The sequence below is a fragment of the Agrilus planipennis genome, unplaced genomic scaffold (assembly GCF_000699045.2).
Source record: "Agrilus planipennis isolate EAB-ADULT unplaced genomic scaffold, Apla_2.0 scaffold358, whole genome shotgun sequence".
NCBI classification, from domain to species: domain Eukaryota; kingdom Metazoa; phylum Arthropoda; class Insecta; order Coleoptera; family Buprestidae; genus Agrilus; species Agrilus planipennis.
Genome location: NW_020439235.1, coordinates 125680 through 142359, shown reverse-complemented (window position 1 = coordinate 142359; position 16680 = coordinate 125680). Strand labels below are relative to the sequence as shown.

At 35.5% G+C, this 16680-nt stretch overlaps 1 protein-coding gene across 1 annotated transcript in view; it reads right to left on the bottom strand.

Moving 5' to 3' along the window:
* LOC108742512 overlaps nt 1-15988 on the bottom strand; it is a gene marked incomplete at its 3' end in the record, with an annotated part of 29284 nt that extends 13296 nt beyond the window's left edge. Inside the window, exons 1-2 of the mRNA XM_018477751.1 lie at nt 15635-15988; nt 2920-2981 (exon numbers count right to left, since the gene is read on the bottom strand). Of these exons, the coding sequence (XP_018333253.1) occupies nt 2920-2976 (57 nt within the window). The remainder of the gene's footprint in view (nt 1-2919; nt 2982-15634) is intronic.
* Between the last annotated feature and the right edge of the window lie 692 nt (nt 15989-16680).

Here is a 16680-nt window from a genome sequence, read left to right as displayed (position 1 = left end):
AGCGTGAAAGACAAATAGATGTCGACTGAAATGTATTCAAAAGTACCATGTGAAGAAAATCACGCCTGTCACTTATCAGGCTCAATTGGAACTAATCTTTTTACAAAATAGTTTAACTTGAAACACTTCTTACACAAGTAAAGCCTTCTGCTGTTTCTCCTGCCCTTTTAGATGGTCATGCAAGTCCTATCCGTGATATGAACTTATCGACTTCTTGAGTAGGCACGTACCAGCCGTGCCCAACTTTTATCACTGCCTCCACGTTTACGTCACAATATGCAGCCACTTGATCGAAAAAAATATTTTGCTGAAGAAGCTCACCAGTGGGTACGAAAAAAGACTCAAGCTGCAGCATACCACGATATAACATAACTCAACTTGCTGAATTGACCATCAATGGGTTTCGTACAACTGGAATTTGCCCATTAGACGGAACTGTTTTTAATATCATGATTTCATTTCAGATCAGGATGATCAATTAACAACTGCTCAGATTCATTCTACCAATTCCCTCATTCGCCATGAATGATGCTAAATAATGACGATGAAGATTGTGATTCAGATTATACTTTCATAGAAGAAATTGACCTAATAGTTGTTAAAATCAACATCAATCTCAGCAAATAGTTATACCAATTGATTACCTTGTACCAATCACTGTAAATGAAGTACTAACATGGGACATGTTGGCATTTCAGATAATTATACGATTTAGTGAATTAATAAGAAAAGGACAAGGATTATCTACGTTTCCATAGAAAGCAGTGACATTGAAGTTAGTCAGATTGATTTCATGAATACCTATTTACTTGCTGGTCTCTCTCTCTAAGTCCGAAACAATTGTTTCCTGAAGTGCTACATTTAAAAACTAAAATCAGTAAAAGAGAATCAAGAATAACTTGATTTAACCATATAAAAAGAAAATAATAAGCAGAATCACGAAAGAAAAAGATTAAAAGAAATTTCGCGAAAAGGTTACAGAAGACAAGAAAAAAGCTAACAGAGACTAAGAACAAATGTGCGCCTAAAAGAAAATTAGACGAGAAACCTAAGAAAAACAAAAGAACGAAGAAATTTCAACTACATACAGATGAAATAATAATATAAAAAAACTAAAACTACAACTCGAAATAAAAGAAAAATGTCGAAAACAAAAGTTTTGATGAGCAGATGTTCACTTCGTCGATAGTGGTCCGTTTTAATTTATAATAGCAATGTTGAGTCCGGTATTCCCGTGAGGCCCTGTGATACTTAACTAGTACTTTTTATAAATAGGAATACCCAGTTTATATTGCAGAAAAAAATTTTTTAAACCATATTTGGACGTATTTTTTTCCGTACCAAGTATATGTATATTAATAAACAATTTATGACTAAGCCAAATTTTAAATAGTCATTAAGAATTAATCCTATATAACACCTCTGAGAAAATCCGTCAAAACCGTAGTTCCTTTTCCGTTTTTACTGTAAGGTGATATTATTTGGACGAAATCTAAATAAGTTTATTGCTTCCGTACATTCACTTCCTTTCTTTCCATATTAACATGATACCCAAACATTTACGCTACAATAAATGCATGCACACGTGCATGCGTGTAAATACAACAGACAGATTAAGTTTTTTTGTTCATCCCCCGAGGAAAAATTGAAGAAAAAGCGTTGTGTAAACAACAAAGGCGCTGTCCCTTTCTATACAAACTCATACACCATAGTGAAGTGAAAGTAAAACGGACCGATACAGAAATTACCAGGCCTATAATACGAGGAAGTATCAAATAATAACCTTTAGAAAAAAACAAACAGAAATTACTGCAATAACTGTTACTAAATTTCGCCCAATTTATTTTGCCTAGCATAAGAATGAGAAATAAAAATAAGAAAATAAAACCCCACTGTGGATTTAATGTTCAGTGGACAACGAAAAGAATGTGGAATTACCTGTGAATTCTTTCGGGCAGCACCAATTTTAACGAAAATTGGTAATTAAGCTTACTAATTTTCAAAATTTTTTGCTTGCAATTCATCCCCCTGTCGATTTATGCAGTTATTTTGAGGGAACCAACTTTGACCTTTTAGAAGGTTTAGTATCCACCCCTAGGGTTAAAGCACACATGACACATACTTACACTGTCCAAACATTACCTCAATCGGCCTTACCCTAAAGAATTCGAAGTCAAAAACCGTTATTCTTTGGACTATAACGAAAATCAGTAATACTTGATATCATATCCCATATCCCCCTTTCCAGATAACACAATAGGTTAAATTAGAAGCGGAGTTATTAATAATCACCGATAATATTTCAGAGTACCCCGAAAGATGTGAGTGAGGTTCTTTGACTTCAGCCTATCTTCAATTGTTTAAAGTTAACTAGAANCAGTCTTGGTCTTGCAGTCTTGGTCTTGTTCTTGCGTTTTTGCAAGACCAAGACCAAGAACAAGACCGCGTATTTTTAGCAAGACCAAGACCAAGACTGACCGTGCAAGGGTTAAATTAGAAGCGGAGTTATTAATAATCACCGATAATATTTCAGAGTACCCCGAAAGATGTGAGTGAGGTTCTTTGACTTCAGCCTATCTTCAATTGTTTAAAGTTAACTAGAAATTGAGAAAACCGGAGGGTAATAATAATAATATAGTTTGGACACCCAACATGTCATCCTGAGTTTAAGAGATCCCGGGTTCGATTCCCGGCGAGGGTATTTCGTATTTATCAAAATGAGATAAAAATATTGATATTGGGATATTTAATCATGGGAAATTTTGACTGGTATATTTGTCGAAGAGCATTGAGCTATCATAAAACAGTGACAATTTTACTTTCTGATAAGTCCTGGTATTAGCTACCATAAGAAGGACGTATAAGAAGTATGCATGCAAATGTGAATATCATATTCACAGCATCTGGCTCATATCTTACCTGCAAAACGGTGAAAAACAACAGCAACGGGACGGCGACTGGGCGGGTTGGACACATTGTTTCTGAAAGAAATAGAAAGTGGTTATTATGGTGCTATCTAGGTCACGAAACTCATTCAACAACCACAACCTTGCGAACGGAGACATATAATTACTTTTTATTATTTCTGCTCACTGCAAAAATGTCACCTGTAGGTAATGACTGTAACGTCTGATGTCTGGTTGTCGATATGCACAAACAATTTATCAGGAATGTGTTTCTACGAGGGTGGATTGATAAGTTTCCGGCCTAACCAAGAGATGACGCCACTAGGCCTACCTTGAGGTGACATTCTATAGTACCATCCTTGGATAGCTTGTAGCTATAGTTTCAGCCCGATCTCCTTGCTAGTGTAGGTTTGACAGCACGCTGAACAAGACGCCTCTGTGGTTTTCGTAAAAATGGAAAAGCAGGAAAATCGTGCTGTCATCAAATACTTTTATTTGAAGGGGTTAACGCCGAAGGAAATTAAAAAAGAGATGGACTCAACACTGGGGACATCCTCCCCGTCATATTCAACCGTTAAGCAGTGGGTTTCCGAGTTTAAAAAGGGTCGTGTGAGCACCTCTGATGGGCCTCGCTCAGGACGCCCCGTTGAGGTCACAACTCCAGATATGATCGAAAAAATTCATCAAATAGTGCTGGGAGACCGCAGATTGAAAGTGCGTGAGATAGCTGAGACCTGTAAGATGTCATATGAACGTGTGCAACATATTTTGCACCAACATTTGCATATGGAAAAGCTCTGTGCAAGATGGGTGCCGCGTTTGCTAACAGTCGACCAAAAATTGATTCGAAAAAACATTTCTACCGCAAATTTGTCATTGTATAAGCGTAATCCAAGCGAATTTTTGCGTCGATTCGTAACCGTTGACGAAACGTGGGTCCACCACTACACTCCTGAAACCAAAGAACAGTCTAAACAGTGGATTGGACCAGGGGAACCAACTCCAAAGAAGGCAAAAACAATTTTTTCGGCGAACAAGGTTATGGCTACTGTTTTTTGGGATGCAAGAGGTATTATATACATTGATTACCTTGCAAAGGGTAATACTATCACTGGTCAATACTACGCAGACTTATTGCAACGTTTGAGCCACGAGGTGAAAATTAAACGACCTCATCTGGCGAAGAAAAAAATCTTGTTTCATCACGATAACGCACCAGCGCACACGTCAATCGTTGCGACGGCTAAAATCAACGATCTAAAGTTTGAATTGATGCCGCACCCTCCTTACTCTCCAGACCTAGCCCCGAGTGACTATTTTCTGTTCCCTAATCTCAAAAAATGGCTTGGCGGTAAGAGATTTGCGGACAATGAAGAAGTAATCGAAGCTGTAAATGGTTATTTTGAGGAGCTTGACGAATCAGTCTATAGAGATGGCATTAATAGACTGGAACACCGCTATGAGAAATGTATCAGCCTTGGAGGAGATTATGTTGAGAAATAAAAAAAAAAAATTTTTAAAAACCTTGTTTTTCTTGGTCAGGCCGGAAACTTATCAATCCACCCTCGTATTACCAGTTGGGCGGAAGTGCACCGATTTTATTCGAATTCTCTTTTACGAACAATTACACTTCATTATGAAGGTCTAGAAGGGTCAAACATATATATATTTTTTTTTAAATTTCAACTTGCAAATCGAAATGTTCATTGATTGTCACCCTAACCTAACCTAACCCAATCTCAACCTAGCCTAAGCCAGTTTTAAGAAAGGATAAGACTACTACAACACTACCTACCGTTCCTTACGATCCTAGTCAATCGAATAAAAGAATCAATTATGTTCAACTAGGTTAAGGTCATAGGTCATCAAGGGCCGCAAAAGACACCGTCCCATATGGCAGAAATTCACGCTACACCACTGCTTTGTCTCTGTTTTCATGTTTTTGAAAACAATTTTGATATTAGAAAATACTACAAATGGCGCAGTAAACGCCATCTGTAGCACGATGCTACATTTTAGGATTACGTATGCTCCAACGAGGTGCACTTGTGTGGATATCTACTTGCTGAAACGAATCCCGGCGTAGCTAACCTCAACGTGATAGGCACGTTACCATAATCGAATAAAATAATTCGAAGTGGTCTGTATTCTGTCGAAACTGCCAGACGCGGATCGCGATTTCGATCTTTTTGGATCTCATCAGCGCGGCGCAGGCAGCCCGACAGAACACAGACCAACTTTTACCTGCTGTCTTAACAGTGCGTTTTAGAAAATACTACAAATGGCGCAATAAACGCCATCTGTAGCACGATGCTACATTTTAGGATTACGTATGCTTCAACAAGGTCCACTTGTGTGGATATCTACTTGCTGAAAACGAATCCCGGCGTAGCCAACCTCAACGTGATAGGCACGTTAGCTTAATCGAATGAAATAATACAGACCACTTCGAATTATTTTAATTTTGATATTATATCGATAATACTGCAATTCAGGTTGAAAAAAATTCTTGAGAAAGAATGCACAAAATTTATTTATACATACAATATAAACAAAGTATAGGAATATATGTCGAGTGTTATCAAAAATTTAATTGATAACTGTATCTCTTACTACTTAACCAGTGTATTTAATAATAGAAGTCCTTATAAGGACAATGAATTTTGTTGTTTTAGTTGTTTTGGTGATGATTTTTTGCCTCGTTTGTTAACTGAAATGGAAATATTATCAATTCAAATCAAGTTCCTCGTTTCCGAAGTAGAAATGGTAAATGTTAATCTAATGGTAATAGTTATAATTTTGACAAAAGATTTTTTAAGTTATAGTCACGTATTTTACAAGAGAATAACTTTCCCTTATGTTTCCCCTAGGTAAAATTACTTTCACACTTTTCAGTTAAGGATAAGTAGATTGTTAAATCACAAAGATAAATTAAAGTGAATTAACCCTAACAAATTTTTTCTAAAAATCTCCTTGTTCATAAAGACAAAGCCTTTTCATTATAAGACCATGGCAACTATAAAACACCAAGGACTGGATCAAGATAGGACACCGAGTAACGTGCCCAAATGGTTAGGGTTAGACTATTGCTTAGCATTCGATTCCAGGTCAGCCAATCCTAATACAAATTTTTATGTGGTTTTCTTGGATTATTTAGACAAATGCGGGGACAGTAATGTTCCTCACTTTTCTTCTCTTTTCATTTCGTCCATCTCATCTTCCTCTCCTCAACAACCCCTATCCATTTTCACGATTCCTAAAAGGAGACTGGAAGTAACCTTCCGCCCTACCCTCCGGCTTTGTACAAGAATGTAGGCTGAAGGAACTACGATGAATGCCGTAAGTATTTAACCACATTTTATTTACATGACCGCATAAGTAGTTTGCCATTATTTTCACTTATTTAGTGGACTAATGATTTTCTACGTGCTAAGAATTTATGTAAAGGAAAAGTTTGTAAAGATTCCGTTTTGTCTTTCTCTTTTATCTTCTTGTTAAGACTATAAAATCGATGTAATGTACCTACGTATAGTTACTTACTATGACACGTTCTACTTTGACCACAGATTATGAGAATTAGGTGTATCCTTTTCAGCTTTTTGTACGTAAGTTGTACATTTTATATTTATATGAGAAAATATCTGTTTTACCCTTGATTTTTAAACAATAAGAAATTAATTAGAAACAATAGGAACACTGAACCACGAATGCTACAATGAGTATGCCATAATTGTTTATAATAAATGTAGCAGTGGTATAATTTATAAATTCAAGTACATTACGTTCTTAATCATTAATTTATCGAAATTCACAGACGTGGATCACGTTTTCGAGCTGATTGGCTCTCATCAGCACGCAGAACTTAATGATATTATCACGTCTCACTGTTTCGCCGCTTCAGTAGATGGTATAGTCTATACTTATGTATAATTCAAGACGGCTAGGTGGGAAAAGCGTAAGCTATATCAATTAATCCCGAATTACTAGTCAAAGCCAAACTTTTATTTACATCAATGCAGTCTCTAAACTCTGCATTAATTCATACATTATTCCTCCACCAGACTTTAGATAACTCCGTAAGGCCCTATATACTAAAGTCAGTAGCAAATATATATGTATAGATGGCGATATACTGCCTATACTTTGACATTTACAATTCTGTTATTATTTATGTTAAAATAAAACCAAATCAAGGAAACAAATAAGAACAATAATAACTTTCTCTTGGTTAGCTAATTCGTTTAATGAACATTTCCAATCAATATTGTTGCTGGCGTAAACAGGGGTGTTGGCTATAATTTAAAATGGCGTTAAATGGCCACATAATTTATCAGAATCAGAACAAACGCACACAAAACCAATTACACAATTAATCGTTATTGAAGTTGTTAAAGTAAATCTCATTCAAAGGTCACCGCCACCGTTTCGTTTGTTTGTAAAGATTTCACTACCTAGAAAGAAAGTGTGTAGGAATTTTAAAACGTTCGTTCTTGTAACCACTATACATTCAATTTAAATTTTTCTTCTTCTTTACTTTCAGATAATTTTCACGAAAAGTTATTGTTTTCTTTTTAAATAATAAATCATCAATCATAGCACCTACCTAAACGCGTTTAAACGCTAACATTTAATGTCTAATGACTTGACCCGCCAGTTTTGATAAAAAAAATAATTGTTCCTGAATTGTACTGATGTTGTGCTCTGCATAATTTATTCAAAAATAAGTTCACCGCGCCATTTTTGAAATAAATTCGTATGAATGATGGGCGGAATTATCTGCTCCTAATTTAATAATTCCCTTAATACCTCCTCTTTTTCCTTCTCGTACTTATTTTTGGTTCCAATTTCTAAAATCCTCCAAATTTCCCTTCTTCTATCACCTACGCTATCTGAACATCTACGAAGCCCGGCTATTAAAAAACGAGACTGCTTACGAAAAAGAGTTTTATTTTAAAAATTAATCTACAATGGAATTTGGGGGAGGACATTGAGGGGGATTCAATGTCCTCCTCTCCCCTCACCATACACCGTTTAAATCGTTTTTTCCACTGGTCAAAACAATATTGGGAGTCTTCTTTTAAAGGAGCATCTTCCGTCGAATCGAAGCGGGGTTCCTTTTGAGGCAGTCTATACCTTTGGAAACAATAAGAAGTCACAGGGTGGTAAATCAGACGAGTACGGCGCGTGTTCGAGCAGTGGAATGCCTCTAGTAGCTAAATGGGCAAGTACGTTGTGCTGGTGTAAGATCTATGACTTGTTTTTCCACAACTCCAGCCGTTTCCTACGAACTCGCTCTCGGTATCGTCAAAACTTTCAAATAGCAAGTTTGGTTTACAGTTTGGCTTTATGAACCCATTCAATCATCACGACGCCGTTGCTGTCGAGAAAACGATAAGCATAGCTTTAAATTTTGATTTCGACATCCTTCCTTTTTTCATTCTTGCAGCAGTTTTCCAGTATATGGATTGTCGCTTAGTTTTCACACCGTATTGGAATATTCAGGTTTCATCATAAGTGATGATGTTTTCCATCTAACCTCTCAAAAAAATCTGAGCAGATCTGTTGACGGACGATCTTTTGGTCAGGGGTCAAATTTTTTGGGACTAACTTCGCACAGACTTTCTTCATATTCAATTCATCATGTAAAATTTTACTGACCGTTTCTTTATCCGCGTTTATAATCTCGGCAATCATCCAGATGCACATACGAGGATCTCCGCGTAGCGCGCACAATTTCATTGATTTTGGTCACTGTTTGTGGACGCACAGATACTGGTTGACCTATTGGTCATTTTTGATGCTCTCTCGACCTTCAAAAAAACCTTTTATACCATACGAAAACACGTGACGAGATAGACAACACGTTCGTTTCTAACGTCTATAGAAAAAATACTACAACAGCGACAAAAACATGTTTTCGTACTGGAATAGAAGGCACTTCCAACTATCCAACGCTGCAATCGTTTCCCTCCTTCCCCCTCTAGGACGCCTTCTGTGTGCGCAGTCTCATCACTTAATAGCCAGACCTCGTATTTTGTATCCTAAATTACTGTATTTTTTCACCTTTTCTATTATTTTTCCTTTGTAAATTTTATCCTTTTTTTCTCTTCTCGTTATACCTTTAACCTTACCAAGTACCATAAACTTCGTCGTATTAATAATTCCAAAGCTCCAATCATCTCTTTCAAGATCACATGGTGTATACTGTGTAGACATCAGCGAAAATCGTAATGTGATTCGCATAAAGTATTGTTCAGATTTTTTCCCTTCCCTTAAAAATCTTTGCAAAATTATTATTGCCCCTCTTACAAAATGCTGAGATAATATTAAATCCTGTAATAAGTAAACTTTTTGCCTTTTCTTTCGAGATATAAAATCTACAAATATTTTACAAAAGATTACACTTGCATATCTTTTACAATTAGTAACGTGAATTAAAGTCCTTAATAAACACTTGCAGTAAGCATGATAAGCCATCTTCCAATACCGATGCAAGGATAACACGAACTGAATGCCGAAAACAATTTATCGCAAGTAAGTTGCTGACAATTGTTACATAATAAACTGTTTTTCTCAACAAGCTACCATCTGTTATAACTTTGAAATTGGAATAGCTAATAAAAACTTTCGCTTTCCTTGCAGATTGCCTTCTAATCTACAGCAACAATTTTTTAAGTTAATTTATGATTCAACTGGAAGAAAATGTTTGTTACCCGTAGTTTGCATGCTCCATTAAATAACAAGTTAATTGTTTAACAGACTTTCTTATGCAATGCAAAGCAAGTACTTAGGTGCATTCGGTTCTTTATTTTCCTGTTACATATCTTTACTCCATCCAGTTGGAAGACTTTTTTTATTGTTTGTGTGTTTTCAACAACAAAGTGCTAAGTATAGTTTAAGAACTAGACATTAGTTGAAACTAGTGTTGCCCAAATTCAGTCTTGGTCTTGCAGTCTTGGTCTTGTTCTTGCGTTTTTGCAAGACCAAGACCAAGAACAAGACCGCGTATTTTTAGCAAGACCAAGACCAAGACTGACCGTGCAAGACTTGAGCAAGAACAAGACATAGCCTGCAAGACTCTTGCGTCTTGCAGCTAGGACTTAGCGCTATTTCACTGAGTAGTTAGGTGTAACAGTTCGGTGTATAGGTAGGTACGCTTAGGAATTCTATGAGACGCAAAAAACTGTATCAAAGAATATGAAAAACTGGACCTATGCGCATTACGACTAATACCATAAACATAGCGAATAAAAAAATTATTAAAATCAAACTGAGTGCATGCATAGTTATGTTTTAACCATCGGCACTTTGATAATGCGGCATCAAAGGTTTTGTACTTACTTCTCAAAGAAATTTGCCGCTTTTCGGAAGTACATGGTTATGATACACGCGCCGGCGGCTTCTTTTGAAATCTAAAACAATCGTTGCCGCCACGCCGAAATCATAACATTTGACACTATTTGATTGCCGCCATAGGGTGTAGGTATACTCATGCAAAATAATTTCGAATTTTTTTACACGCTTTATATTATTGTTTGATTTGCGGCGGCATCCTTATCATAGAGCCGGCACGTGGCGAGGCGGCGCGGTAGAAAGCAAGGATCATAAATGTTTATTAAGAAACAGTTACTTCCATGGAAAACGACATATAGGTCAGTTGATTTTTCGAATTTCTTATCAAATCTTCAGTTATTTATTAATCTGCTTGATCTTTACTATGGCTATATTCATTCAAGCTCACAATGTTCCAATTCTAATACGTTTTTCTAGGATTTAAAGTAAACTTTAATAAATAGTAATAGACTAATAGGTAATTGCAAGACTTGCAAGACTCTTGCTGCAAGACCAAGACCAAGACCAAGACTGGGAGCGCAAGACCAAGACCAAGACCAAGACCAGGTGTATTGGCGCAAGACCAAGACCAAGACTGGCTAAGTCTCGTCTTGTTCTTGCGTTTGGGCAACACTAGTTGAAACTGATTATAAAGGACATGAGTATAGACAAATTTTTCAAGTTTTGAAAATATTTAAATGCAATAAATAATAAATTAATCTTGGTCTTGCCCAAATACTTTTAGTCTTGGTCTTGTCGATAGAGCCTCGATTTAATCTAACACTTTTTTTTTTAATTATTATTGGCCGTGATCTTGTATTTTCACAAGACCAAGATCAAGTCTGCAAACCCAAGACATCTTTTTTCACTACATTTTACAGTATTTTTCTACAATATTTTCATATCGAGATACGCTGTGTTAGTGTCAACTATTTAGTAGTTCTTAATCGTTTTTCGCTGATCAACTCGAGAATGTTTTCGCGTCAACAGGGGTGAAATGCCGTCTTTCAACGACAAATTAACTAAAATTACAGCCTTCACAGTAGTTCTTTACACCATTTTTATTTAGATACATCTAGATTCGCCATGTGTAAATGCCAGCGTGGTGGCTCGCCAGAAGGTTTCGCTGGACAAGTGGAAGAAAGAATACCGACAAAATCGGTAAAAGTATACCGTCTTTCAGGGATCGGCGACAAATTATCCGCAAATGATGATTAACACTTACTTAGGTAGTATTTTTCTATGCCATTTTTATTTCGAGATACGCTATATGCAGTGTGTGGTGTCAATTTATTAATGTTAGGTTAGCATTTCGTCTATTGCCTATATATTTTCTAGTAATTAGCTGCAGCGACAAATTTTTGGATTTGGTAACAAATTAGCGACAAATTATAGTGCACTTTAGAAATGAAGAAAGCATACAAGTTTGCAATGCTAGCTTGATATGTATATATACGTACAAATAGTTATAGGCCATGTGCACGACTAATATTTTTTTTAAATGTATGAAGCTTCTAAACTATCTTTTTCTTATAACCGATTTCTCAATAAACCTTTTAATTTGATATCGTTTACGTTTTGACACTTGAAGACCATTACCATTTTTTAATAAACCATCCGATCCGATAGGACTTGAACCTTGACGAAGTTCCTGCACAGAACTGAATCGACTTGCGAGCTTGGATGATTTCGGAAGCCTGGCCATAAATTCAAAGATAATTGAGGAAGGGGGGGGGTCTAAATACGAAACCAGACTAATTGTAAGACAAGTCTCAATATCTAGGATGGCAGAGATCATGCCGAAGATCAGCATGGCATTCTAATACACGACACTGCGATGTGGAAGACAACTGCAAACTACCACATTATGATATACTGAGTATAACTAACCGAAAGAAGCTCAAATAATGGAGTCCGTTCTATGTGATATACAGGGGCGGCCTTTGGGGGTGGCGAACAGGGCAACCGCCCGGGGCCTCGCACATTCGCGTAACAATGTAATTAGAAAAATGTTAGGTAGTAATAGTACATACTACTAATGTTTATTTAAATTTCTTAATAGTCTTAAAAGAAGCCGCAAATTTGCTATCTTTGTCTTTATAAATTTTTTTTAATTTTCGATAAACAATTTTAAAACTGTAAACTTATTTATGAATCACTTTGAATTTTTCAAGTATCATCATTAAAATTAATTCCACAAAGACCAGGGCCTCGCAAAAATTTACCCGCCCGGAACATTCCAATGACTAAGGCCGCCCCTGGTGATATAGTCACCATTTGGATGTCCTGACGGACACTACCTCGGGGAATATCATCAATAACGACAGGTATTTCACTAGTTGGAGTGGTGTTACAAACGAATGATGAGGATGCCGTGGACAAAGAAAGTTAGAAATAAGGAGTTATAAGAAAGACTAGGAGAACAGAGGGCGATGCGGAAGTCAATAAGAAAAAGACGAGATAGGTTGGTATGACACTTTCTCAGACTTGAGGGGCTAGTTAGAGACATATTACTGTTCATAAATAGTTAAGGATGTGTGATGTTCTAGTTTCAGGGAAATGCGAAGATTATCTCAGGATAGGAAAAAGTTGAAGTGCGCGTATATAACCAGTCTTGGGATTAACGCCCTATTATGATGATGATGATGATGTCTCTCAAAGGTCATAGTGACAAATAATCTTGAATAGAACAGCATCTTCATTACAGCGACATTATCTAGAGCTTTTGCTTCACTTACATATATCCATTGTTCATTACAAACGTAGGTATTTCATTGTAACGGACCTACCTCAAAGTGTTATTTCCACAAGGTTTCATCGACGTATATGTACCAGATAATACACTCTCGCAATATTGGTTTACCCTTTACGCAAATATTTATTTTTCATTACTAAATGTAACACTTTTGTAATGTGTTCAAATTATTTTAACATTGACTACTCATTGAAGCGAAGGTAAAAATTTTCACGTAAAGAAGAGTGTGAATTGATTCTCAGTCAGCCTTGTAGCGAACCCAACAACAATGTGTTGTTCTGCAACATATACGAAGAATGGCTGCCTGTTACAAAATTCGATAAAAACGATACTAAATATGGAATGGTCAAGTTCAACTGGACCGAAAAAAACATAGCTACATTTAGAGTAACAATAACAATACAATAAGCTTTCTAAACATTAGGAAATAACTGTTTACATCACTTTAAAATAATTTTCGTTAAATTTACCGAGCTCCTTAATGATTTTTTAAATATAGGTACGTAAAGTATAGACAGGTAATTAATTACAGTTTACCAAAAGTTTGGATACTTAAGTTATCGAACTTTTTCAATAAAAACACTTTTTTGTAAAAACTTCGTTCAGGCTCTATCGCATGTTGTTATTCATTTTATTTTTGGGTTTTGTAACCTGTTGAGAACCATCATTACAAGTTCATACATTACGTAGGTGGAATTTGGTGTACTAAGAACGCAGACTACAATAACCCAAAAAAATGGAAAAGACAAGAATTTTAGAAGAATTCTTGTAGGATTTTTAATTTACTGCCTATAGGAAAAGATTATACCATCTTCCGCCTTCTAGGTAGTGGTAGATATGATAAAAAGTTCTATACGAACCTCGAGAAGAAAGTATGGCATTCCCTTTAGGGTAACTAAACTCCCCGTAGAGGATACTGTAGCTCGTATACGAATAACTTTTTACCACATTCCTCACCGAAAGTATACGATATGATTCCCTGATTTCAGAGATGAAAGCAAAACATTCCCTCTCAGCAGAGAAATCGCATTAAAAAAGGAATTTTACTATACTCCGTGTGATTTTCAACCTCGATTCTTCGGCTCGGATAGCGGATGGCAGTTTCCATGGGGAGGATATTATCGTAAAATACATTCCCAATAAACAGTAAAGGTTATGTTGCACTTTTTTGTCTTTTTGATGTAAACTATTATTTCCTAATGAGAAAAAAATCATACTTTCGGGAAGGGTATGATGAATGATAAAAATTTTATACGGGTCTCGCGAAGAAAGAGGGTGTACCATACCAAGACCATGTTTTAATACTATTATGCATCTATCTCAGGGTCATAGCTGCAATGCGGTGCATTAATTGGTTTAATGGCATACTCTCGATAGGAGAAGGCAACACTCACGAAGCGTAATATACTATTTTAAACCCCCAACCCTAAAATGAAAAGTGTACATAACTTTTTTCAGTTACTCCATTGAGTAGAGCGATTCCAGAACTCTAGACAGATCACCATAAAAGTATCAAAGAAGGGGTTTAAAAGTTTAACCTTTCCGTTTTAATCGTTCAGGCATGAGACAGGTACTTGATTAAAGAAGTGTAACCCTATCTTTAATTTTTGACTCGTCAGAATAAAATTTGAACAAACACTGCAGCAAAAATAGTTTACGAAAAGTTTAGAACTGAAGAAACTGACCTGATCAGGGTAAAAACGTTTATTATTACTTAAAAACCAAACCGATGTTTCGTCCTATATTGTGGTCATTTCTTGAAAAACAACTATGAAAAAGTCCACAATTTAGAGCGAAACTTGATTTGGTTTTGGAATAGTAATTTCTTCTCCTTGGTCAGCTCAGATTCTTCATTCATTATTGAAGAAGGGAAGGTTTGGATACTGCTTCTAAACCTAAGTTTTCCCCTGCCAAAACCTGATTTTACGTTAAATCTCTAAATCCATATCTTTTTAAGTATTTTAGTCTCCGTTTACTTTTGATTTGTCATCTATTCACAACGGTTAATTATAGTAATNATAAAATAGTAGGAAGAAATGCGATTAGCAAAAAAAAAGAGAGAGAGAGAAAAAGAGTTAGAAATAGAGAGAGCTAAAAAATCTACTCACAGTAGGTATTGTAATAAAAGGATTACACCTACAACTTACCAACAGAAATATCACTATTATTAACTGTAACAGCAGGAACCACAAGAAGACTAACAGGAGCTGAAACACTTGGCTCTTCATTGGTTGCAGTTGATAAAGTAATATTTGCTGGAAAATTTATTTTGTTCTTGGGCTGTTGCTGTGGATTTGGCATGATGGGTGCAACTTTAATTTTTTTATTAGGGCTTATTGCTTCTTTTTTCGCATTTCCATAGATATCATGTAAAATTTTGGTTACTTCTTTATCTAAAACAGATAGTTTTTACTTTTCCATAGTTTTGCAAAGTAACTATAAAGAAAAAAAATACAATACAAATAGTCTATCTAACCTGAGACAAAAGAAATAATTTGTTAATTAGAAATTTTGTTTTAGGATTAGTTTCAAATACAATTTTTCAAACAGTGCGTATCGTCAAAAGATCTTTTATTAATAATTAAAACATTTATCGCATCTTTCCATAATTATAATACCAAATAGGTATCAGTTCTCTTACCGAAATAACACGGAACAGCTAGTAAATCCACGCAAAGACCTGAACAGATAGCAATGTATCACAGATGTTCCCCGGACAAAAAACTTTTAACTACGCTCACTTCAGATATAAAACACGATCACCTGTTCATTATATTAATTCCTTATCAATTGGATCACTTTACCGAAATTTAAATTCGGTAGCTTGCTTTCGTCGTTTTTTCACATAATCCGGCTATAATATTGCGTTTCATGGTTGTCCGTTGTCCGATCGGATTTGTCCTTTAACCTCGCGAAGTTTGACCGCACAATTCAGCTTTGTAACTATCCCGACCGCCCGTTAATATCACCTTTGCGGACAGCGAAAGCAAAATCAAGGTAAGCTCCGATGTCGATCGGTGAGGAATTCGTAGATGTTCGGAAGGTGTCGTTGGTTCATACAAATTTTTGAAATTACCTGTGAACAGCGAAGCTAGAATGACGTTATAGCCATAAATAGATATGATTATAAGGCGTAAAGAAATGTTAAATTTATTGTAAAGGTCATCCTCAAGAACAACAAAATTTAATTAACTTGTCAATAAATGTTCGTTTTACGATTTTTTTAAATGCTGTTTCACTTTTAATTTCTTATATTAAAAAGAATGTGTAAAAATAGTTTTTGTGATGTTAAATATTTTTATTAATTGTATAGGTAATTTAACAAAACAGCAAATCTACTTTACTATATTTAAAAACAATTGGATATTTCCTAAAAGCTAATACTTCAAACAACCTTGCCAATTAAATTTTACGGACGTACATACATGCAACCAATATAACACTTCCGTATGTCCATTTCATAACTATCGCTAAAAAAGCAAAATCACTGGAAACAACTTACCAAAACGTACTTTTTATCGAATTTACAAAAAAAGAAATACTTAATTCATGGTTCGTTTAGGATTCTTTTTTAATAAAAGCCAGTTAGAATTATTTCTATAACGGTTAAGTTTATTTTTTAAAATCATTCCATTTTTGATTCATAATACTTCTACTAATATTTAGTAAATAAAGCAATCAATAACG